The sequence below is a fragment of the Mchenga conophoros genome, linkage group LG3 (assembly GCF_057382185.1).
Source record: "Mchenga conophoros isolate Kocher_MC1m ecotype Shallow Benthic linkage group LG3, M_conophoros_male_GT1.1, whole genome shotgun sequence".
Classification (NCBI taxonomy): Eukaryota; Metazoa; Chordata; class Actinopteri; order Cichliformes; family Cichlidae; genus Mchenga; species Mchenga conophoros.
Genome location: NC_140528.1, coordinates 34,752,678 through 34,778,380, shown reverse-complemented (window position 1 = coordinate 34,778,380; position 25,703 = coordinate 34,752,678). Strand labels below are relative to the sequence as shown.

General features: G+C 40.1%; 1 protein-coding gene across 3 annotated transcripts; it reads right to left on the bottom strand.

The window, feature by feature from the left end:
- On the bottom strand, nt 1-8,554 carry LOC146578334 (putative C-type lectin domain family 20 member A). Of its 3 annotated transcripts, none has more exons than XM_085258565.1 (7): nt 7,946-8,554; nt 7,562-7,589; nt 7,338-7,383; nt 2,147-2,530; nt 1,704-2,048; nt 1,530-1,618; nt 1-1,446 (listed from the first exon to the last, which is right to left on the bottom strand). In XM_085258565.1, exons 3-7 carry the CDS (start codon nt 7,375-7,377, stop codon nt 1,321-1,323), a joined length of 984 nt encoding a protein of 327 aa, XP_085114691.1. In that variant the 5' UTR covers nt 7,378-7,383; nt 7,562-7,589; nt 7,946-8,554; the 3' UTR covers nt 1-1,320. The 3 variants fall into 3 exon arrangements, with proteins under 3 accessions (XP_085114691.1, XP_085114701.1, XP_085114683.1); XM_085258575.1 differs by having other exon boundaries at nt 7,338-7,380; XM_085258557.1 differs by lacking the exons at nt 7,338-7,383; nt 7,562-7,589; nt 7,946-8,554 and having other exon boundaries at nt 2,147-3,029.
- Between the last annotated feature and the right edge of the window lie 17,149 nt (nt 8,555-25,703).

Genomic DNA, 25,703 nt, shown 5'->3' with positions numbered 1-25,703 from the left:
CATGTATAAGTTTCTCTGGAGTTTTCAGTCAGCTGTCTTCTCTCAACCTTTCTGTTTCCACTACAGCTGCTCTTTTTTAGATTGTAGAAATCACATTCAGGCCTTTTACATTTGAAAACTTCTGATTTCAACATAAACCTCAACCTTACAGAGAGAGAAAAAAGGAAACAAAAAACTTGAGCATCAAAAATATTTATGATCATGGATCTGGAACAATGTTACATGATTTATTACTCAGTGTAAAAATCCACAAAGTACTTATTCACTTAATAATAGAAAAATAGTCCCTATTTTCACGAGTTCACTCCAGCCAAGCTAATGAAACAAACCAAATTGTCAGTGTGGGCAAGATGTAAATGTTCTATAGTCAAATTATTGAATATGAAAAGGACCCGCACAAGGCAATAAAAACCCTCAAAACCCCATATTTCCATAATTTTTTAAATATGTATCTCTTGCTTTATATTACTTTCTGTATACCTGCCTACATCGATGCATCGTTTTCAATCAAATAGCTGTTTTATTACTTGAAATAAAAAAAACTGAACACGTAAAAACCCTTTAAATTATAACTAGAAGAAAGCTGAAAGCTACAAACACAAAAGTAGACAAACATGTTAACACAGGAGAAAATACAAGTCAAAAACTAAGATCACAACAGTAACTATGGTAACACCAGCACAAGCTTTACCCATCACCTGCTCTGCTTACTACAGTTAGGTCTCTGTGACTCTGTCTGCTCCTACAAAGTGGCAGTCAAGTTAAAATGACAGATACGAGGACATCCAGCATGCTTTGAAACTGCACTCCATTGAAAGCGATGAACCAAATTTCTATCAGATAAGGTTTGGGACTGTTATGGTCTCATTCATGGCTGTTACAGTTATTAAACAGCAGAAGTAGAAACAGGACATAAACAATACAATGTTTTGTTCTCCCCCCTGACCTCCTCAAGCAGATCTCTGGCTCTCCTCACTTTCTTCTCCATCATTTGTGTAAGTCAGCAGAGGTTGCTGTCAGATGAAACAGAACTATGGATCCTAATAAACTGCACACAGACAAAGCCTGTGCAGTGACTTATACAGAAGGACAGAGTCTAAAGTGTTGAAAGAGACGCTGCAAAACAAAACAAGAGACTAGAGCCTATCAGGAAAACTAGTGAGTGGACCTCTGATTAAAGAATTTCTACCAAACTACAACTGCAGCTGAACAAATGAGCTGTTGGTGGAACTTTACACTCTGAAATATTGAAAGATTCAAAGGATGAGACAGCTCAGCACAGCATGTTATTAACTTCACACATGAAGTGGTTCAGTCCAGTCAGTCTTCAGTTTTGCAGCCACCGTCCACATCCTGCTTCTTTGACTGGTTGTCACGGTAACTCTGGACTTTCCTCCAACGAATCCTGAAGTCTGTCAGTCCTTCTGACAGCATGAGGCCTGACAGCTGGACAAAATGTGCAGATGATGAAAAACATGAAGCATAGTTTGAACTTGTGTCAAGTTTGTGTTGGTGACTGAACTGCTGACCTGCTGTGAAACCTGCTGCTGGATCTCTGTGCTGTGCATGTCTGCCTCTGACTGAAGCTTCATTTTCACCACAGTTTGCTTTGTCACTGCTAAAAATGAACCACATATAACAACACAAACATTAGTGTTTTACATGATGACAGGATCTTACAGTGTTTGCATTCTGGACCTCACCTCTGAAACAGAAAAAAGAGAGTCTGACATCACAGTTGCCATCACCCCATTTCCCTGACATTAAATTAAATGCTCCACAGTACTCAATTAAAAAGTAGTTTCCAGGCTTAGAAGACAGCCAGTTAGTGAACGTGGAGGTTGTGTTGTCAGACCAGAAGGCCCAGGGATCCCTGTAGAGGCCAATCCACACATACTGAACCCCTGATCCATTCAAAGTGAGCGTGATGTTGGATTTCTCCTCTTTGCTTCTTATACTGGTCAGGTCTGTGTGGTATGTCCTGCAGTACGACTGAGCTGCTGACCAGGAGCGGCTCTCCATCACTAAGATGTAACTTGTGTTTTTGGCTGTAAAAGATTAAAAGAAACAAAGAATTAAAAAAAAAAACATGTTGTGAATATCATGAAATTTTAGGGTAACTATGGCAACAAATCTTTTTTCCTACCATTGTAACACAGGAAAGGGTAAGAAGCTCCACAGGGTCTATCATCCATCTGTGTTTGTCCCTGAAGAGCCACACAGTATTCCTTTGCATTTACACAGTCTGGTTGGCCGTTAGCCCAGATCAAAAATTCATGTGTACTGCCAACATAAAAAAGTTTTCCCTCCATGGACCACTTCCAGCTGTAACGATCATCATAGAGTCCTATCCAAGCCACAGCATTGATCCTTGGTGAAATTGACAGAAGCAGTTGGTTGATGTTGCTGTTGTAGATGGTGACCAAGTCAGTGAAGTGTTCTCTGCAGTAACTCTGAGCTTCAGTCCAGGTCATCAGCTGGTTCACAAAGTGGTATTCTCTGGAGTGGGGAGGAAGAGTGGAAAGTCCTCCTGAGAAAAATAAAACAGGTTTTATTGTGGAAACTGGGCTGTTAGACAAACCACTGAAAAAGACTGAAAAGACAATATAAATAGTCATACTTAATGGAGGTGTATCAGAGGCAGAAAGTAAAAAGCAAAAATAATTTGTTATAGTTATATTACCTAGATTATTGAGATATTTTACTTTCTTATCTTACATTTTTACAGAGATTTCTGTCCTTTTAGTTTATATATTATTTAGTTTATCACATTTCTCCGTTCAACACATTTGATTGAAGTTTCTTTTTCATATCACTGCATAAAAGAAGGTCCTGCTGGTGAATGAGCTATATTTTTATATAATTTTTATATTTTAATTGTATTTCTTTTTCTCTTCTCTGTACTCAAAATGCAACAACTATGTTTAGTGCAACCATTACAACATTTTTGGAACATCACTTTTTTTGTTTATCAAAAAAAAAAAAAAAAAATATATATATATAGTTTTAATTGGTGATGTACAGAGATTTTGCAGAAGGAACTTTACAACATTATAACATACATGGGGACAGAGATCAAATAGCCATATACATTGTTGGTCAACATATCCAACAGAATTTCAATTTCTCAAAACTGTAGTAAAATGTAAGTAATAGTTCCCAGTTGTTGTAATCTTTGTTAATTGTCCAAAATTCAAAGATCTAGACATTAATGCTCAAAAAACATCTCACACAACATATCAATATTAACGCAAACGATTGCCTCAGTTGTTGAGTACTAGTAAATTTAACAGCTTAACCCTCTGGGGTCCAGGGTGTAATTGGCTACTTTTTGACTACTTTTGATTTTACCTCTATATTTCACCTTTAAAATATGTTTTTTTGGCCGTGTTTGGTATCAGTATTTTCAGCACAACCTCAAATATCTGAAATTTGAGTTATTTTTTCATTTTGTCATACTATATGAGCATAGTTGATCTAAATTCAGACAAAGAATTCAAAATCCGAGTAGAAAAAAGTTATATTTTTTACTGTAAAACCAACAAACTTGTTTAATGAATTATTTTCATACCGTATTTTCACAACCATAAGGCGCACTTAAAAGTCTTAGATTTTCTTCAAAAAGTACGGCGCGCCCTATAGCGCAGTGCGCCCTGTGTGTTGTAATGAGGACGTAGTAGAGAACACAATGAGAACGCTAAAGGGAGAAGCGTTTCGACGGTCACCATTCGGCTAAAAGCAGTTTCACTTTCACTTTTTATGAAACGGTGCCATTTTTCCATCCGGACCAGGACTACGGTAGCGCAGCAACTTCCAGCGGATTATAAGGAAAAGCTGGCCATCTTCCGCTCCTACTGCAGCAAACACATCGGCGACAAACACATCCAGCGATGGATGACCGATGGAGACCACAGTTTCACCAAGAGTGGAAGGCAGCGCCGGGCGAGTTACGCCACAATTTGCCAATGGATTGTAGATGCTTGGGCTAACATGGCTGCTGGCACTGTTGTTCGAGCTTTCGCAAAAGCCGGCATCATTTCCGAGGAGCCGCACGGCACGGAAAGTGACTCTGACAGTGAAGAAAGTGAACCTGGCATGTTTGATGGAGATTTAGCGCAGCTGTTCAATTCAGACACAGAGGATGAGGACTTCGATGGGTTTGATTGATGATAAAAATGTGAGTACCAAACTTTGTTTTGCTCCTGCTTTATTTTTAAATACGCACACTTGTATGCTTGTGTGTTGTTGATGATGACGATTACTGGTAATAAAAATGTGAGTAAGGTACCGAACTCAGGTTTGCTCCCGCTTTATTTTTAAATACTCATACGGTACTTGTATGCGCCCTATGATCCAGTGCGCCTTATGTGTGTGTTAAATACAGTAATGGCACACGTAACTGAGACTGCGCCTTTTAGCACAGTGCGTCTTATGGTCGTGAAAATACGGTAACTTGAAATACAAATAGAAATTGTACATTTCTAAAAATTATGCACAAGTTTTGCAAACACCAAAGTTGTTTGGTACTATTGACCTACAAATGCAGCCAAGGCCTCAGTTTTTTATATAACCATTTAAATCTATTTCCAGAACAATCAGCTGGGCTGCATCAAATAAGAAGGCACACAAATTATTTGTGCTAGTCCATAAAAATAGTTTGTGTTCAGTATAAGACAGAGGAGAACAGCACAGGCCTAAACCCTGCAGGTCTGACAGCAGGAGGAGCTAACTACAGCCTCCAAACACGCTAAACGTCACTAATGTCTCACATGTGAAAACTCGCTCTCTCTCTGTCTTTTGCTCGCCCGCTTTCCGTCGCCGGTGTCACTCCTAAAAACTTCCCCTTCTCCCTAAACAACCAAGTGCCACATGTTGCCTTATCATTTTTTGATTGGCTGACATAGTAAACTCTAACACCAATGGGGAAGGGGCTTATTTTCTTTTTCTTTTTTCACTCACAAGCAGAGAGTGTTTGCTAGCGCTGTCTGTAGAAAACGCAGTTTTTACCCTTCTTCCCGCTGTAAACACCACTGTTTTGTTCAGAAAAAAACATTGCGTGTATTTTTTATCATTTTATTATCATATAATTCAAAAAATGGTATATAGTTTTAAGTCCGCACTTTCAACCCAAGTTGAAATGGAGACTCTGACGCGCTGCATCTTGATTTTGATACACGGGCGCGTCCGCCGACCCCATTATATTTAACCTTAAAACTGCAAGGCGGCAGACAACGCTGCCAAAATGCTGATGGTAAATAAAAAGAGCCCTTTTCCGCAGTGCTGTGATCCCAGCCACTATCCGTGAGTTGGAGGCCCACAGATAATCAGTGGGGTCATGGAGGGTTATCACATTGGTGCTCATTGTGAAAAGTTTGGTGGACAGTGGATCCAGCGAAGCCACCACAAGATGTATTTTGTGTCATCAGCTGAAATGCCACGAAGAGCAAACTGAGCATTGATGTCCCCAAACCACGAAGGAGGGTCATGAAGCCAACAATCTTGGAGCTTAACCACCACAGCAAAAATTACAACGTACGTGAAGACAGAAAACTAAACAGCAGTGGTGTTTGTAGGGTTACTGAAGTTGGGCTAGTTGGTATATAATGTTGTGCTTTTTTTAGGGTCTTGTTCAGATTAAAGAGAACAAGATAAAAGGCATTAAAACATGTTAAAAACACAACAGCCTTAATAAACTTAGTAGTTTGGAACTGGAAGCAGGATTCACAAGATTTAATCACGTCATCGCTTAAAGATCGGATATCCCACCTGCTGTGAATATTTTAATGCGGTACACTTTTTATGATTATCTATTTTAACTGCCATAAAGAAGATGTGACAAGTGATAACATTCATATAAGATATGAAATTGTCTCATGTAAACTGTATATGGTGTTAAATAGGCCTATACTACTGTACTTTAATGTCAGTCATAAGGGTGGTACTTCAAGAGCCATATATTTTATGAGCTGGTACTCATTGTGAAAAGTTTGAGAACCGCTGCCTTCAAGTACTGACAATTAAGGAAATAAAAAAGATAATGCAATACCTAAAAGTAACATTTAGCTAACAGTTATCTTGCTATGCTAACACAGTTAGCAGAAGGAACGGAGGGACATTGGCACTGTCCTCATTTACCAACAAGCAGAAGAGTAAAACCCAACTCTGCATCTTCAACCATAACTTTTTAGTCAGGACTAAGGAAAAAACATGCGGTAAGTAGCTCTGACCAACATATGTAGCTTTAATGTTGTTCACCTTCGCTATAGACACTCACAGTTCACAAGGACTACACGGTGAGCTAGTTCAACCTACTGACATAAGAGGTATGTGAAGTTTGGTGTAGCTTTGTATTATTAGTTCTGAACCCTACTTCGTCAATGTCCAGGATAAGCATTGTATCAATTATAGAGTGAAATCAGTCAGCTAACTTAGTGAAGGTGCTTTTTATGTAATAAATTAAAAAAAGAAATGCTTATGCAACAATGAGGAGGGAAAGAAGTGAAGGTCATCGTAGTTTAGGGAGCTTGGAAAGAAAAGTGTCTGGACTTCTTTAAGTTACTTGAAGACGTTTCACCTCTCATCCGAAAAGCTTCTTACAGTTCTAAAGTCAAATGGGGGAGAGTCCCAGATTTAAGTCCTAAGGGAGTGTCCCCCAAGGGGGTCACAGAAAAGAAGATTAGACACCAACTGTCTGCCATCTATAATCCAGTTTTGAGATCCTTTCCCAGATGCCTTAACGCCCACTCTCATCCTTGGCCTTTTGACCTCAGGAAATTACAGCATAGGGTGGGGCTAGGTTTTGACAGCGGCTTCACCTTGGCTGATTGTGACCTACACCCGTTTTCACACCTTGGCTCGTGCGATTAGGTAGAGGATCAATAGGGGGTTCTCGACCCCCTTGGGGGACCCTCCCCTATGACTTTAATTGGGGACTCTCCATCATTTGACCCTAGAACTGAAGAACCTTCTCGGATAAGATGTGAAACGTCTTCAAGCAACTCAAAGAAGTCCAGATGCTTTGCATTCCAAGCTCTTCAGACCATGTATCAGCATTAAACATTAAAAACTAGTTAGTTCAATAGCTACCATAGAAATAGCTGCAAACAGTCATTCAAAAAATCTAAATTTAATGATTTTAAAAAACCAACATAATTGAAAATTAATGCAGGTATTGTGGTATTAGGAGGTAAAGAATTTCTCCCGGTGCTTGCGGTTGATGTGTTAATAAATACATTTTTTTAAAATGTGCATGTAATTTGATTACCCAAATGACATCAGTCTGTCTCAATGTGTTTATAGGATATATTTGAAATGTTTAAGATATTAATATTACTGACCTGAGAGCAGCAGGATGACCAGTAAACAGGTTTCTTCCATTCTCTGCTTATGTATAACAGATATAATCATGATTATTATTGTACCATATTTATTACCAAAGATGTTTATTTAAGATTTCTTATCTGCAGTCTAAGTTTCTTAGTATATTTAATTTAATTTCTTTATTTAGGACAGTGCATGTTAATGAACATAAATGTAAAAAATTACATGAATGTAAACATACCAGATTAGAGCCAAGGGCTAATTTCCATCTGTTGTCCATAAACATAAAAAATAGACATAATTCATAAAAAAATCATAATTCATTCATAATAAAAACTCCATCACCAAACTCACACATACACACCATTCTGTTCCCAAATAAAACATTAAAACTATACAACTTGTACATGATCACATCCTTGATTTGTCCTTAACCAGTTTTTAACCTGTGCCTTAAACACAGTTTGTATGCATGTCCAAAAACATTATATCCAATACTTTTTAAACATGTAAAATCTGTCGTGTCTTTAAAATGGTTTAAATGATCATTTCTAAGTTTTAGAATAATGTTTAGAATATAAAATACACAATAATATAATTTTATAATTAATGATGCATAACTTACCTGACAGCTTATCTTTGCATCTGTGGACTGAAGTTGGCTCTTAAGAAGGTCTGTATTTGGTCTTTTCATATATTTTACTGTCAAATGAGGAAACCAGAAGGGAGTGACCTCTCTGTAGAAACATACATAAATGTTTGATATCTTCAAGTAGGCGTATCTGTAATTTTCAAAAAGGTAACAAGTGGACTTGCAGATATTTTCTATAAAACCTGTGGGGCAACAGGCTTTGTGAGTCAATACAGTCATCAAATGTTTTTGCAGTGGCACCTCAGTGATTAAAGAAACACACGCAAGGTTACGCTAAAATGATTCTGCTTCACCAACATGCAAACCATTAGGAAAATCAAGCTGTTAAATATGAAAAAAAGCAAATAAGCTCAGACGTCATTCTCGGAACAGACATAGTTGTTAGGAGGAACAAGTGAGGAAGGATTATGGAGTCTGTTAGTCTTCCTTGGTCTCTTGTGTTCTGGGGGCCTCTGGATGTCTGGAGTTTTGATCTCCTCCATACCTGCTTCATGCCCTGGAGGACGGGGCTGTGGCCCCCCCACACCCTCTAGCAGATCATTACATGAAGAAACCTTTTAAAAACAAGCGCGTCCATGCTCACAGGTGAACACACGGGTGATCACACCCACAAACTACACCCTTTTTGGCTCCTACCTCAAAGCACACTGTGTGCTGTTGATCTTATGTGCTGCACAATAATGTTTAATATTTAGTATTTACTGTCATATTCCCATATATCATTGTGATGTTGTTTATTCTATTACTCTTGTTCTCTTCTGCTTGTTTTCCTTTTTCTTTCTCAACAGGTGATCCAGGTGATCGATAGATGCATTTTTTTTCTCTTTTTTTTTCTGTCCATTCTGTTGGTTTTTGTTTTTTGCCCTTCTCCCCCGTCCCTCTTCTCAGCAGTTTCTCTTTCCCTCTTTCTTTCTCCCCTTCTTTCCTCCAGTCAAGTCTGTCCCGTATTCAGCAAGTGAAAATAAAATAAACAATAAAAGGTGAATCAAATGGACCATTATGGCAAGGCTGGGATGGTCAATTTGGTAAAGTAAATCCGTTGGGCATCTTTCTTTGCCTTTAGACAATAATTCTGATGGCAAAAGAGCCAAACGGGACAGGCAAAAAAAACAAAAAGGATTATGGAGTCTGTGTCTCCATGATTCAGTTTGTTAGTGAACCTAAGGGATGGGAATGCTTAGGCCTCTAAATCCTAACCAGTCGCTGGCTTTAGACAGGAAACAACATCTGTAAAACCTGAAAAACTGAAAGCAGCAACTCTGTGCTTTTCAGTAAGATTTGGGTTATTTCAGAAATCCAAGGCATAGTGTCACAGGAGAAGATGAAAGTCAGACAGAGAGTCAAAACACAACAACATGTATCTTTGTAGTTCACTACCAAAACTTATTATAGTGGTATTTTTGGCCATGTGACCATACCTGTTTCTTTAAAACCAGGAATTCTGTAAATGACGTGCCTCAATGCTTAAAGAAACATAAGCAAGGTTACACAAAGATGATTCTGCTTCACCAGCATGCAAACCATTAGGAAAATCAAGCTGTTGAATAGGGAAAAAAGCAAATAAGTTCAGGCATGGTTCTCCATGATTCAGGGCACTGTACAGGTTGTTAATAAATCTCAGGGATGGGAATGCTTAAGCCTCTAAATCCTAACCAGTCGCTGGCTTTAGACAGGAATCATCCAACTGTCTTTAAACGTCTGTAACACCTGAAAAAATTTCAAGCAGCGACTCTGTGCTTTTCAATGAGATTAGGGTCATCTCAGAAATCCCAGGCACAGTGTGACAGCAGCTCCACAAAGCTGAAAGTTTAGAGGAAAGATAGTCAATGAGTCTGACGCAGCTTACATAAAGCTGGCATTTTATTGGACACTTGGTTGTTTTAGTAGGGTTTTTTTTAGTAACAGGCTTTTGAGTGTCCTTGCAAAGAAAGGTGGCTATATTGGTCGCTGATTTGTTTTTGTTTTGTTTTTGAATATCAGAAATGTATATTTGTGAATGTGGAGATGTTATATTGGTTTCACTGGTAAAAATAAATAATTGAAATGGGTATATATTTGTTTTTTGTTAAGTTGCCTAATAATTATGCACAGTAATAGTCACCTGCACACACAGATATCCCCCTAAAATAGCTAAAACTACAAACAAACTAAAAACTACTTCCAAAAACATTCAGCTTTGATATTAATGAGTTTTTTGGGTTCATTGAGAACATGGTTGTTGTTCAATAATAAAATTATTCCTCAAAAATACAACTTGCCTAATCATTCTGCACTCCTTGTATATGTAAATGTTTGATATCTTCAAGTAGGCGTATCTGTAATTTTCAAAAAGGTAACAAGTGGACTTGCAGATATTTTCTATAAAACCTGTGGGGCAACAGGCTTTGTGAGTCAATACAGTCATCAAATGTTTTTGCAGTGGCACCTCAGTGTTACACTTTTATTTAACATATTTCAAGGCATTTTATAATGCTCATGTTTCAAAGACTTTTATTGACAATAAAACAACTACATGTAGTTCTGGAAGTGGTGTCACTCCCTAAACTAAATATTATGGTATTTTTGGCCATGTGACCATACCTGTGCTTTCTTAAAACCAGGAATTCTGTAAATGACGTGCCTCAGTGATTAAAGAAACACACGCAAGGTTACGCTAAAATGATTCTGCTTCACCAACATGCAAACCATTAGGAAAATCAAGCTGTCAAATATGAAAAAAAGCAAACAAGCTCAGACGTCATTCTCGGAACAGACATAGTTGTTAGGAGGAACAAGTGAGGAAGGATTATGGAGTCTGTTAGTCTTCCTTGGTCTCTTGTGTTCTGGGGGCCTCTGGATGTCTGGAGTTTTGATCTCCTCCATACCTGCTTCATGCCCTGGAGGACGGGGCTGTGGCCCCCCCACACCCTCTAGCAGATCATTACATGAAGAAACCTTTTAAAAACAAGCGCGTCCATGCTCACAGGTGAACACACGGGTGATCACACCCACAAACTACACCCTTTTTGGCTCCTACCTCAAAGCACACTGTGTGCTGTTGATCTTATGTGCTGCACAATAATGTTTAATATTTAGTATTTACTGTCATATTCCCATATATCATTGTGATGTTGTTTATTCTATTACTCTTGTTCTCTTCTGCTTGTTTTCCTTTTTCTTTCTCAACAGGTGATCCAGGTGATCGATAGATGCATTTTTTTTCTCTTTTTTTTTCTGTCCATTCTGTTGGTTTTTGTTTTTTGCCCTTCTCCCCCGTCCCTCTTCTCAGCAGTTTCTCTTTCCCTCTTTCTTTCTCCCCTTCTTTCCTCCAGTCAAGTCTGTCCCGTATTCAGCAAGTGAAAATAAAATAAACAATAAAAGGTGAATCAAATGGACCATTATGGCAAGGCTGGGATGGTCAATTTGGTAAAGTAAATCCGTTGGGCATCTTTCTTTGCCTTTAGACAATAATTCTGATGGCAAAAGAGCCAAACGGGACAGGCAAAAAAAACAAAAAGGATTATGGAGTCTGTGTCTCCATGATTCAGTTTGTTAGTGAACCTAAGGGATGGGAATGCTTAGGCCTCTAAATCCTAACCAGTCGCTGGCTTTAGACAGGAAACAACATCTGTAAAACCTGAAAAACTGAAAGCAGCAACTCTGTGCTTTTCAGTAAGATTTGGGTTATTTCAGAAATCCAAGGCATAGTGTCACAGGAGAAGATGAAAGTCAGACAGAGAGTCAAAACACAACAACATGTATCTTTGTAGTTCACTACCAAAACTTATTATAGTGGTATTTTTGGCCATGTGACCATACCTGTTTCTTTAAAACCAGGAATTCTGTAAATGACGTGCCTCAATGCTTAAAGAAACATAAGCAAGGTTACACAAAGATGATTCTGCTTCACCAGCATGCAAACCATTAGGAAAATCAAGCTGTTGAATAGGGAAAAAAGCAAATAAGTTCAGGCATGGTTCTCCATGATTCAGGGCACTGTACAGGTTGTTAATAAATCTCAGGGATGGGAATGCTTAAGCCTCTAAATCCTAACCAGTCGCTGGCTTTAGACAGGAATCATCCAACTGTCTTTAAACGTCTGTAACACCTGAAAAAATTTCAAGCAGCGACTCTGTGCTTTTCAATGAGATTAGGGTCATCTCAGAAATCCCAGGCACAGTGTGACAGCAGCTCCACAAAGCTGAAAGTTTAGAGGAAAGATAGTCAATGAGTCTGACGCAGCTTACATAAAGCTGGCATTTTATTGGACACTTGGTTGTTTTAGTAGGGTTTTTTTTAGTAACAGGCTTTTGAGTGTCCTTGCAAAGAAAGGTGGCTATATTGGTCGCTGATTTGTTTTTGTTTTGTTTTTGAATGTCAGAAATGTATATTTGTGAATGTGGAGATGTTATATTGGTTTCACTGGTAAAAATAAATAATTGAAATGGGTATATATTTGTTTTTTGTTAAGTTGCCTAATAATTATGCACAGTAATAGTCACCTGCACACACAGATATCCCCCTAAAATAGCTAAAACTACAAACAAACTAAAAACTACTTCCAAAAACATTCAGCTTTGATATTAATGAGTTTTTTGGGTTCATTGAGAACATGGTTGTTGTTCAATAATAAAATTATTCCTCAAAAATACAACTTGCCTAATCATTCTGCACTCCTTGTATATGTAAATGTTTGATATCTTCAAGTAGGCGTATCTGTAATTTTCAAAAAGGTAACAAGTGGACTTGCAGATATTTTCTATAAAACCTGTGGGACAACAGGCTTTGTGAGTCAATACAGTCATCAAATGTTTTTGCAGTGGCACCTCAGTGTTACACTTTTATTTAACATATTTCAAGGCATTTTATAATGCTCATGTTTCAAAGACTTTTATTGACAATAAAACAACTACATGTAGTTCTGGAAGTGGTGTCACTCCCTAAACTAAATATTATGGTATTTTTGGCCATGTGACCATACCTGTGCTTTCTTAAAACCAGGAATTCTGTAAATGACGTGCCTCAGTGATTAAAGAAACACACGCAAGGTTACGCTAAAATGATTCTGCTTCACCAACATGCAAACCATTAGGAAAATCAAGCTGTCAAATATGAAAAAAAGCAAACAAGCTCAGACGTCATTCTCGGAACAGACATAGTTGTTAGGAGGAACAAGTGAGGAAGGATTATGGAGTCTGTTAGTCTTCCTTGGTCTCTTGTGTTCTGGGGGCCTCTGGATGTCTGGAGTTTTGATCTCCTCCATACCTGCTTCATGCCCTGGGGGACGGGGCTGTGGCCCCCCCACACCCTTTCAATGGTTTCTGAAAGCAGCGACTCTGTGCTTTTCAATGAGATTAGGGTCATCTCAGAAATCCCAGGCACAGTGTGACAGCAGCTCCACAAAGCTGAAAGTTTAGAGGAAAGATAGTCAATGAGTCTGACGCAGCTTACATAAAGCTGGCATTTTATTAGACACTTGGTTGTTTTAGTAGGGTTTTTTGTTGTTTTGTTTTGTTGTTTTCTGTATTATTTGCCAAGATTTGGATGTGGCCATAATGGCCCTAATAATACTGAAGTCTTTGAAAATGAGAGCACCGTCACTTTCCAAGCAAAAACCTTGGCCTGTGAACACAGTTCCTAAATCCCAGCAGACAAGACAGGATAGGAGAAATTTTAAAGTTTTCTTTTGTTGTTTTCAAAGCTAAAAATAACCCGAATAAAACTACAATGTTTAATGTTGAGCAAACCAATGTGAAAAATGACTTTAATAGATGTGTACACTGTTTCTACCACTGAAAACCAGCAAGAAAGGACAGAGGTAGACTTTGGTCAGATCTACTGTGGATTATCATTAATAATTTTCCTATAATACATGTAGAGTTATGTGTGTGCTGTTAAGTACCAACACTTCACCAAGTTCTTTTGATTCCTCAGAGGCATCCAATGGAAGACAAAACACTGCTCAGTAGATCATTTCACACTTTTATTCTCTTTCACATTACTTCTAGAAGGGAGGTGCGTCCTGCATGACACGCTGTCGCGGATCTCAAAATGGCGATGTGCCCCTGACCGTCTCATTACAGAAGCTCTCATTCTAGTCTAAACAACAGTGTCTCAGTAACTTTCCACTAGAGATGGTCCCTCTTATCTACATTTTCCCAGGCAAACATGAGCGAGAGTCTGCAGCTTTCTACTCCCCAAGGACACGTGGTCTCATGCCTTTATTTTTCAGGGCTGTGTCCACTTAATACTACACTATATGACTTTATAACACTTATTAATATATACTATATATAAATATATATATAATGTTCTTCCTCTACCCCCCCATTTTTGCACATGTCGAGGAGCGTGTCAGGCTACATTTCACTGTGTGTTATACTTGTATAACTATGCATGTGACAAATGAAGAACCCTTGAACCTTAATAAAAAGCATAGCATTATTGTGACACTGCAAATAATTTCATCTCAAAAGTGCCCAAAAAACACTACCTATGCATCAATGAATTTAACAAGAAGTTAACTGCTTTCAGATGAAATATAAGCAGTTCATTATTAAAATATGATCCATACCTTGAAAAACGAAATCACTCGTGATATTAAACTCACCTTGTTTTCATAGAGTATGTGATCAGGCTTTATCTCTTGAAACCAGCTGCTCTGGATCATCACCATCTTGTCTGCTCATCCAGTTTCAGTCAGTGGCGTCTTAGAGTTACCAGCAAAACAACTGGTGGTAACACAGCCAAAAATAATTTTAGTATTCACTGTTGTGTGCTCAGGTAGAGCAGAAAAGATGCTGCATACAAACCATCTATTTGGAATTTAGTTTTTACAGTGTAAACAAGTGGAAGTTAAAAGACAAAAAATACATAAAATAAATATGTTCATGTGCGAATGAACATAAATGTGTTAGAAACATAAACATATAAATAAATATTCATGCAGTGACACATGATACACAGTAATATGAGTCTGAACGCAGCCTGTCCTGTACAGATATATGTTCTGATTTAACAACAGATTTCTCCACATGCAGGTCAATGAAATAGTGAACCATATATTTGTTTTGAATTTGAATATTTCATCTTAAAACTATAAAGGAGGAAATGTACTGACATCAGAGCACATCCTTGCACTATATCCTGGGTTATAATGACTTCATGATACTTCACAGGCATCTACACTATATTCTCCAACCTCTATATCTGTGACATTGTTGAAGGACTGTGGCTGTGATGCACTAGAGCTACGTGGATAATACAGATATAGCATCTCTGAAGCAGTTACAGGTGTCGTTTATGACTTCTCATGTCCGTATGGAGTTTGTTTTATACTCTTTAATGTTGCTGCTCTCCATCAGCGACCTGTTCTTCCCTCCTACAGCCACTATCAGCACTTTATGTCCATCACTGGTAACTCACTGGTGTGGTCTCATCCTTTCTGTTTGGTCTCCTTTCTCTGTCACTCACAGTCACCTAACATCCCAGAAAGTACCACGCACCATGAAATATTCCCAAATGCAATGTTAAGATTACTATAGGGACACTGTTGCCTCAGTTCATGTGTTGTTGGCTTCTTGCTCTCCTTCTTTATCGTTTCTTTCCCTGCTGTCCTGCACGTCCCACCGCTCACGCCTCCTTCACGGTCTCTGTCATCGCCATCGACCGTCTCAGTGTCACCATTACCCTGGATGCTGAACCCCTTATGGCTGGCCCTTAACCTTTCACTGCTGTGGGACGCAGATCATGTTAAGCAGTGGTCCAAATGCTGAGACATGGAGACAAATCTAAATCTAGGTGTTTATTAAGGCTGATCGATAACCATAAAAAACAAACTGTAAATGGACAGTAAGACTTGATTTTTAGATTAAAATGTGTGGTCAAAGGTTTAAATCATGAGCTAAAAAGGTGGATAAGTTCAGAGTTTAAATGTTCAGTGGGTCTGAGGTCTGGTGACCGTGGAGAACAGTCAGCACAGTTAGTCTTCAGGTGGGTTTTCAAAGCTTTGAGGTGTGTGTGATCATCATCTGCAGCTTTGATCCACTGTGCTGTTGCTCTCTCTGCTTACATTCACATATAGGTGCTCAGGACAAACAAGGCAGGCAGTGCAGACATGACGTCAGACCTATCAAAGTGAAGGCCGTCTCTCTGATGATGTCACAGAGCAGAGTCGTTCTGTCCAATAAAGGATCTCAGATCAGCTGCTGCCATCTTGTGGCCACAGTTGGTTACTGTCTCTGAAAGTTGTCTCATGTTTCCTGTTGTCCTGCTAACAAAGGCTGGAGCTCATCATGCTGAGAGGGCAGCAGCATTTTGTGGCTCTTCACACATGTTCATTATATTCTGATGATCCTGGATGGAGACAAACTACAGATAAGTGTGTTCAGCCCAACTAGTTTATCTCATTACAGCAGTTTGATGTTTCCCTTTGAATCCCCCTGAAGATCCTGTGTCATGATCCGGAGTCTGCGACTCCGTGTTTAGGTTTAGTTTATTAGTATTCTGTGGTTTTGGTTACCTTGGGTGTTTGTACTCTTCTGTTTCATGGTTCATGTTCCTATGTCCTATGTCCCCCAGTCTGTGTTAAGTTGGTGTGTTATGTCATTGCGTGTATGTGTTTCCTGTTTTATTGTGAAGGTCTGTGTCTTATGTGAGTGTTTTCAGTTTGTCTCCCTAGTCTCGTCACGTAATCACTCCCAGCTGTGTTCTCCACCTGTGTGTAATCTCCCTGTGTTCTCTGAGTGTATTTAAGTTGTCTCTTCTGTCTTGGTAGTTGCTGGTTCGTCTGTGTTGTTTCCCCTCGGTCTCCCTGCGTCTCTCCGTATGTATTTCCCCGGGCCTCCCTGCATCTTCGTTTCTGGTTTGTGTTGTTAGTTTACCCAGTTTAGGTTTCCGGTTTCTTGTTTTCCCACCAGTGCTGTTTGTTCCCACCTTGTAAATAAATATTCACCTGCACCAGAGCTGCCGCCTTTTGGGTCCTTTCTACCACTCCACACGGCTCGCCCCGGCAAACCGTGACATCCTGACAGTGAAGCACGTACATAATTTCAATCATGCAGACTTAAAGTGCGTGTTTCCAAAAATACAACAACACATAGACTTTCCAACAAGGGGAAATAACACACTGGACTTTGTTTACACCACCCAGAGAGGAGCTTACAAAGCTTTTCCCCTCCCCCACCTCGGCGCCTCAGACCATATCACTGTCATGCTAATGCCTGCTTACAGACCGCTCGTTAAAGTGACCAAACCGGTTCGTAAGCGGATACAAGTGTGGCCAGAGGGGTCTTCAGAGGCTCTACAGGACTGCTTTAATACTACAGACTGGAACATGTTTAAGCAGGCTGCCACCTATAACAACACCACTGACCTCCAGGAGTACGCAGAGACTGTTACTGCCTACATCAACAAGTGTATTGAGGATGTAACAGTCACGAAAACCATAACTGTCCGGGCCAATCAAAAACCATGGATGACAGGAGAGGTCTACAGGCTGCTGAAAGCTCGGAATGTTGCCTTCAGAGTTGGAGACGAGGCAAGCCTGAGGACAGCTAGGGCCAACCTTTCCCGTGGCATCAGAGAGGCTAAGAGACAGTACTCCAGGAAAATATCTCATCACTTCAAAGACAGCAGAGACTCACGGAGCCTGTGGCGGGGCATTCAGACCATCACAGATTACAAGCCCCCACCACAGACCTGTGACAGTACTATCCCCCTGCTGAACGAGCTGAACTCTTTCTTTGCTCGCTTTGAAGTCCAAAACAGCACCACTGCACAGAAGACCCCACCCCCTCCTGGTGACCAGGTGATGACTCTGTCACCGGACAGCGTGAGGAGATCCCTCGGCAGGATCAATGCACGTAAAGCTCCGGGTCCTGACAACATTCCTGGTCGTGTACTGAGAGACTGTGCAGTGGAACTCACTGACGTCTTCACAGACATCTTCAACATATCACTCATCCAGGCTGTCGTCCCCACATGTTTTAAAGCCACCACAATCATTCCGGTTCCAAAAAAGTCATCTCCCTCCTGCTTTAATGACTACCGTCCTGTTGCACTTACTCCCATCCTGATGAAGTGCTTCGAACGACTAGTCATGCAACACATCAAGACTGTCCTGCCCCCCTCCCTGGATCCCTTCCAGTTTGCCTATCGGCCCAACCGCTCAACCGATGATGCCATCTCCACTGCACTCCACTCGGCACTCACACACCTGGACAAAAATGACTCATATGTTCGAATGCTGTTCATAGATTTCAGTTCAGCATTCAACACCATAATCCCCCAACAGCTCATTCAAAAACTGGTCCAGCTGGGGCTCAACACCTCACTGTGCAACTGGCTGTTGGATTTCCTCACCGGAAGACCTCAAGCAGTACGGGTTGGCAGTAATACATCCAGCACCATCATTTTAAACACGGGGGCCCCGCAGGGATGTGTGCTGAGCCCCCTCCTCTTCACTCTGCTGACCCATGACTGCACTCCATCATATAGCTCCAACCTCTTCATCAAGTTTGCGGACGACACAACGGTGGTGGGTCTCATTAGCAACAGGGATGAGACCGACTACAGAAGTGAGGTGAGACGCCTGGCCACGTGGTGTGCTGACAACAATCTCTCTCTGAATGTGGAGAAGACGAAGGAGATTGTTGTGGACTTCAGGAGAATGCACACCCAACATGCTCCTCTGACCATTGACGGAGCGTCTGTGGAGAGAGTGAGCAACACCAAGTTCTTGGGTGTGCACATCACAGAGGATCTCTCCTGGACGTACAACACCACAGCACTGGCCAAGAAATCACAGCAGCGTCTCTTCTTTCTCCGCAAACTAAGAAGAGCAGGAGCTCCAGCCCCCATCATGTACACTTTCTACAGAGGCACCATCGAGAGCATCCTGTCGAGCTGCATCACTGTGTGGTTTGGAGCCTGCAATGCGTCCTGTCATAGAACCCTCCAACGCATAGTGAGAGCTGCAGAGAGGATCATTGGTGTCTCTCTCCCCTCCCTCCAGGACATTTACAGCACCCGTCTCACTAAAAAAGCCCTTTGCATAGCGGCTGATCCCACACACCCAATGCAAAGCTTCTTCAAGCTGCTGCCGTCGGGGAGGAGACTGCGGAGTCTCCAGGCCAGGACCAGCAGGCTGAAGGACAGCTTCATCCATCAGGCTGTCAGGAAGCTTAACTCCCTCCCGATTCTGCCCCCTCTCCCCTCTCTCCTCCACGGTCTCACTGAACTCTGTCACACACACACAAACACACACACTCTCTGACTCACTCACTGGCCTGCACCAGTTACCAGTCACTTTGTGGAGCATTGGACTGCCATTACCTCATAAGACTTTGTTGTTACACTTTCTCTTACCGCACACTACTAAATCTCCATTTGCACTATTTGCCTATTTGCACTACTCTGCCTGGTTTACACTCAATGTCACTTACCCATTATATTGTATATTATATAGCTTTCTTGTTATATGTAAAATTGTATTTATTTAAATTTTTACTTTTTAATTATTTTACTTGCATTTTTAATCACTTTTATATTTAAATATATTTAAATGTTCATTTGCTATTTATCTAGGGATTGAAGAGTAACGCAATTTCTATTCTCCGTATGTCCTGTACATGTGGCAGAATCGACAAATAAAGTTGACTTTGACTTTGACTTTGACTTTATAATACTCCAGCCTTTCAACTCTGAGCTTATTTAGTTCTATTAATACACTGAAATCTCATTTGGGTCATGAAGAAAGTCTTTAAGTCTTGAATTAGGTTTTGGTTTTTTGGTTTAATTTAGCCACAGTCACGATGTCTCTGATAAGTTTTATTTTACACTATGTTTAGTGAGAGTGCATCTCCTTTAAAGCTGAATCATTTAACTCAGCATTAAATCTGCAAGTTTTTAATGGAGTTTGGTTGTCAGCAGCACGTCTGTGAAATAAAAAAAACTCCTACATTTAGTCAAATATTAATTTAAAACATTGTTTACTGACAGAGTGTGAGGCAGGCATTGTGTTGAGCTTCCGAAGCGCAGATGACAAAGCACAACAAAACACCCAGGTCACATGACCACGACTAAAACAGATTTTGGTGTGCTTCACATCAGTTTTGGCAGGTGGTGTACCTGCTGCTTCTACACTCTGCCGCCGGCAGGATTCACATTTTCATGGAGCACAGTCATTTGTATTCACTGAATTAATGTTTTTGATACGACTACTTCAACTTATTACACGTGCATGTGTAAAAGAAAACAATCCCGTCTCTCTCATTATTATTTTTAGGATACAGGATACAGCATCCATTTTGTTTTGTTTTTTTAAATGTGTTGCTGCATTTTGTAGTTCATACTAGAGTTTTAATAAACAAAACACTAAAACTATTCTGTTATACTTGTCATGGCCTGGTACTAGGGACCCAGGGCTCACGTATTTTTCTATATGTTTAATTTTTTCTGTGTGTAGTCTTTTGTTGTTTTCTCTCCTTTTTTGCCCCGTCTCTCAGTGTGTGCTCCCAGATGTTTTGGGTCACCTTAGGAATCGCGACCCGGAAGTGTTCCTGTGCTGGAGGCAGCCACAACTGTATGGAGTTATTTTTGTGCCACTATTCTGAGCGCACGTAAAAAAACATTTGAGTTCATGTAAAAAAAAATTGCAGGTGCAAGTGTTGCATTTTGAGGAGAAATTTATTTTGAGCGAAGAAAAGCTACATTTGAGTGAACACAATTCATTGCTGCGTCACAATGTGTTGCTCTGATTGGTCTGAACAGTCTGATTGGCTGTTCTGGTCTCCAATCAGCTCAAAATGACGAAATGCAATATCTTATATAAACTTTCAAGATATTTTCATGCGGTGTAAACTTTAAATATCTGCTTGATTTATCAAGACATCACATATGCAAAAGTGCTCTAATGTTTTCGGAGATGCACCTTCACAGTGGACCCATTGTAGACTTGAAAATCTCCAGACATCCTATTTAAGGGAGGTGACGGCCAAGCAGAAAGAAAGGTCATAATTCTCTCTGTGAGGGAGAAGGTTTTAAGGATTGGGCTGAAGGTATAGCCCCCTTGAGATATAAGAGTTGTGGAATCTTCTTTATCTGTCTGTGTCTTTAACATGTGAGGGCAGCGGCCAAATTTCAGAGATTATCCTAGTGTTTAGCTTTGATGTTTCTCTCCACATTGCAATGTGCTTATTAAACCACTTCAAAACGCTCCCTGGGGGTGTTGGAGGTTGAAAGGTAAAATTTCAATAGCAGCACAGACGTCCGAGATCCATAAATCAGTTGTTAAGGTTAATTTAGGAATGCTTTACAAATATTAATTGATGAACTTACACACTTGCTTTACTTCTCTGGGATACCTTTCTTCGAGATGAAACACTGGTTATATAGCGAGGCTCCAGAAGACTTCAGTGTAAAGTAACTCTAGACCGCTGACAGGTGTTGCACACAACAGCCACTCTATCACGTGACGCACACTGCTTCGACGTGCTAAGGTCATGAGCCGGGTTACGCCATGTCGCAAGTTTTGTGAGGTGCTCTTGTGATACTTAATGGATTGAATTACAGTTTTTATTTCGCCCCGATATCCGATCCAGTAATTTAGTTCAGGATCGGACCGATATGTATTGGTATTGGTCCATCTCTAATATTCAGTATGATATTAATTATTAATATTATTACTACTTTTTATGTGTAACTTTACACATAGTGATTTATACTAAGTTGTCAGCAAATCAGTTGCAAATCACGTTATTACATTAAATATGACTGAAATGTACAAGACTAAAATGAATAAAACCCAGATAACAATACTTTTTGTTTGAGCCTGATTATTGGATCACTTCCATTAACCACACTGATGGTGTAAACAGGAAGCAGTGGACTGATAGCTTCCACAGATAGAGAAAAACTGGTGGATGTGGTCCATACAGGTGTAGAAACACGAGGTCGTTATGGGTCTAAATTATAGTCTAAATCTAATGTTTTCATTCTCTTTTGGCTGTTTGTCCTACAGCAACAACTACAAGATTATGCATTTGTATTGGGAGAGGTAAGAAGTCAGTTACTGCAATCTACTAAAATCTAGGTGATGTCATTTAAGTCAGTGAGGGTTTATTTATTAATGATGTTATAATGCACATTGGGACTGTGCCAAAAACCTGTGAAAAATAAAGCCTGACAGACACAGAAATGCACTGTCTTGTATATGCAGAGCACCAGTTTACAGACATCAGGCTGTGTTCAGCCGGGAGGGTGATCACACACACCTGCAGCTGATAAAGCCTCGTCAGAGGTTGAGCTCTCTCCAAGCCGGATCGTTATGTGAGACTTCCCGTCAGTTTCCCAGCAAGTCAGTCTGCGAGAGTGCTCTTACGTCTCCCTCTGTGATTTTCCAAGGAGGACTGCAAAAACGAGAGGGCCACAAGCATGAGGTGCACGGAGACTAGGGAGTGAGGACACTAAGCACGGACACTGGGAGAAGACACGTCACAGAAGTCGGGGACGCATGAGGATTTATTGTTGTTGTGTATGTGTAGCCGCTATGACTGGTGGACCTACATCTTACCCACCACGTCTGTATACATACAAGCGAGAAGGGGGGTGAGCGGGTCAGCGCTCAGGGCACAGAAACTAAGCTGGCTTCAAACACCATTTATTTCCATAAAAAAAACACAGCCAGAGTCACAAATACAAGATAAAATTCCCCGTATACAATAAAAATAATGTTGCAACCCGCTAAAAACCCTGCCGGCAGAAATAACTATACACTATTAAAACAAGGCTAAAACATGTTTTCCATATACTAAAATTACCCTCCCATAGTCCCATAATCCCACAGTTCAGCCACACATGGGCGAGTGGTCCTTATATAAAAGAGACAGGAGAGGAACTTTTCTTCCGGTATGATAAAACTCATCAGCAGTAGACCAGGGAGGAGGCCCCTATCACAGACCTGTCTCCTCCTGACAGCGCGTGGCCGCACAGTCCCGCCCCACTCCACACCTGAACACGGCCTCCCTCGTCTCACCGTCAGATGCAGGCAGAAGGGCATCCCTGCCCTGTTGTGCATTGCAGCCATCGCCACCCACTGTTGCTGTTCCTGCGTTGGGACTGGATCGCCGAACGACTCGCGGCACCCCACAGTCAGGCAGCAGTTCCTTCCACACCCGTGTGGGCTTGCACGCGTTCCTTTTTCTCCTGCTCACCTTTCGTGCGTCACTCCTCTCTCTGTCTCTGCGCTAGTGATGTGTTGTTTGCGAACGAAATGGCTCTTAGAGCCGACTCTTTGAAGTGAACGACGCAAGCCGGCTCCTTATCGCAAGCCGTCACATGTTTTTTTTTTTTTCTCTCACCCTCTCTCTCGCACTTTTTTTCCGCTTCACTCTGCACGTGAGCCTTGTGCTTTAGATGGGCAGAGGGGGGAGGGGCGGTAGTTATACTCAGTAGCACAGGAACAGAGCCAGAGGGAGAGAGAGAGAGAGAGAGAGAAAGAGAGCCAGGGACAACAATGTCACATTAGAAAGGTATAGTGATCATCCACAACTATTTTCAGTTGCAGATGATAAAGGATTCAGAAAGTTTATTTATGCGGGCCCATATGACAGAGAATATGCATCTTCTTTATGTTTTCATATTATAATTTATATTTAATTGTGTTGTGGTTTGCAGTGTTTTGTGTTGTTTCACTTTAAATTTGTAAAAGGAAAAAGCTGAAAATTTAAATAGTTAAAAGTTGAAATGTGAATAGTTGATTTTTGTATTATATGATTTATTTATTACATTTTATGTGGAATGAATAAATAAAAGTGTATTTACGGTGGCTCCTAGAGACGAAGCACATATAAACTTCAAATCACGTACGAACTCTGAAGCATGTACAAACTCCAAAACATGTAAAAACACTTACAAACTCCAAAACACGTAAAAACTCAAAAACACGTAAAAACTCAGAAGCACGTACAAAAGACAACAGAAGTGCTCCAAGATGCTGGGCGCAGTGTTGAGCTTTTGTTATCTTGTGGCTACACAAGCCAGCAAGTACCAACGACCGGCTTTGGTGTGTGGTAGTAACAGGTAAATGAACTTTTTTTTAAATTATTTGAATATATATATGAGTGCTTGTGTATGAATACACAAACAATAGACACATGCTTTCAATTGTGTAATTTAAGTGATCTAGTAGCTCTGCTTTGGAAGTTCAGTTCATGCTAGAAATGTGTTTTGGAGTTCGTACGTGTTTTGTCTCTAGGTGCCACCGCATATATTTATATATAAACATATATAAATAAAACCAAATTTTTTACGTTAGTAATTCCTTTTGTGCATAATTTTATATTATTGTTAATAATAAACTAATTAAAGCAACAAAACAATCTGAAGAGCCGGTTCGGAGCCGAAAGAGCCGGCTCTTTTTAGTGAGCCGAACCGAAAGAGCCGGATCTCTAAAAAGAGCCGGAAATCCCATCACTACTCTGCGCTCACTATCCCCTTTAACAGGTCAACCTGGCGGCTGATAGGCCACCTTGGGGAACGCCCCCACCTCACAGGTGCCTACAATTGTCTGTTTAGTCCGCAGTGGATTAAAGGAACATGGTACAACATTAACACACATAATATAAATATGAGGATAAAACCATGCTGTATAAATATAAATAAACAAACATGCAATATAAATATCACAATAAAATCATGCAAATAAAATCAACACTATGTACCAATACACAGATTGATAAAACATAAAAACACAATTTTCCACTGTGTGACATATGACTTACTTCACGTAAACAAATACACTGCTTTCATCGCACGAAGTCCAGCATTTGGGTCCTACTTCCCCACATCCCCACCATGACAGATGGATACGTTTCTCAGGAGTTTTCAGTCATGTCTTTTTTTTTTGTCAACCTTTCTGTTTCCACTACAGCTCCTCTTTCATAGACTGTATAAATGTATAAATGACATTCAGGCCTTTTACATTTGAATGCCTCTGATTTTAACATGGACCTCAAACTTACACAGAGAGAAAAAAAAACTTAAGAAAAAAAAACGTCAGTGTCAAACTAGCTTTAATTTTATGGATCTGTAGCAATGTCACCTGATTTATCACTCAGTGTAAAAACCAACAAAGGACTCATTCATTACATATTACTTCTTGTATACCTGCTAACATGACACATTGTTTTCTTTACCATCTGTGTAAGGCTACGTCCACACGTACCCGGGTACTTTTGAAAACGCAGATTTTTCTATGCATATGCACCTTTCGTCCACACGTAAACAGCGTTTTTGGTCACTGAAAACGGAGATTTTTAAAAATGCTTTGGCATGTTCCTAGCAGCGCTTTCCTTCATTTCTGCCTTTACGTGTGGACGGGATTATTTTTTAAAACGAAAACAGAAAATCTCCGTTTTCAAAAAAACCGTGTACGTGTGGACGTAGCCCAAGTCTGCCAGAGCTTATATTATATTTTTACATGCTGTAGTGCCATTTTTGGGAGCATTTCAAGTTGTTATACATCAATACAACCATTATAGCCCAGATGTTAATAATATGTATTCATTAAGTGCATAGTACTTTCATAAATTGCAAAAAAGAGCAATAAACTACAAAAAAATTAAAAATCGTTTTTGTCTTTTTAACATATATTTCTAGTTGGAGAAATTTAAGAAGCTGATCCCGCAAAACTGTAAATACAAAAAAGTTGCACAAAACAGTTTCCCACCACAGGAAATTTATTTTGAGTGTC

What these genes read in the sequence shown, in the direction of transcription:
- LOC146578334 (XM_085258557.1), bottom strand. Translation starts at nt 2,618, where the DNA reads ATGACTATTTATATTGTCTTTTCAGTCTTTTTCAGTGGTTTGTCTAAC. An exon ending in CTCTTTTTTCTGTTTCAGAG is followed by an intron (nt 1,619 to 1,703) that starts GTGAGGTCCAGA and finishes GTTCATTTTTAG; the next exon opens with CAGTGACAAAGCAAACTGTG. An exon ending in AGCAGCAGGTTTCACAGCAG is followed by an intron (nt 1,447 to 1,529) that starts GTCAGCAGTTCA and finishes CATTTTGTCCAG; the next exon opens with CTGTCAGGCCTCATGCTGTC.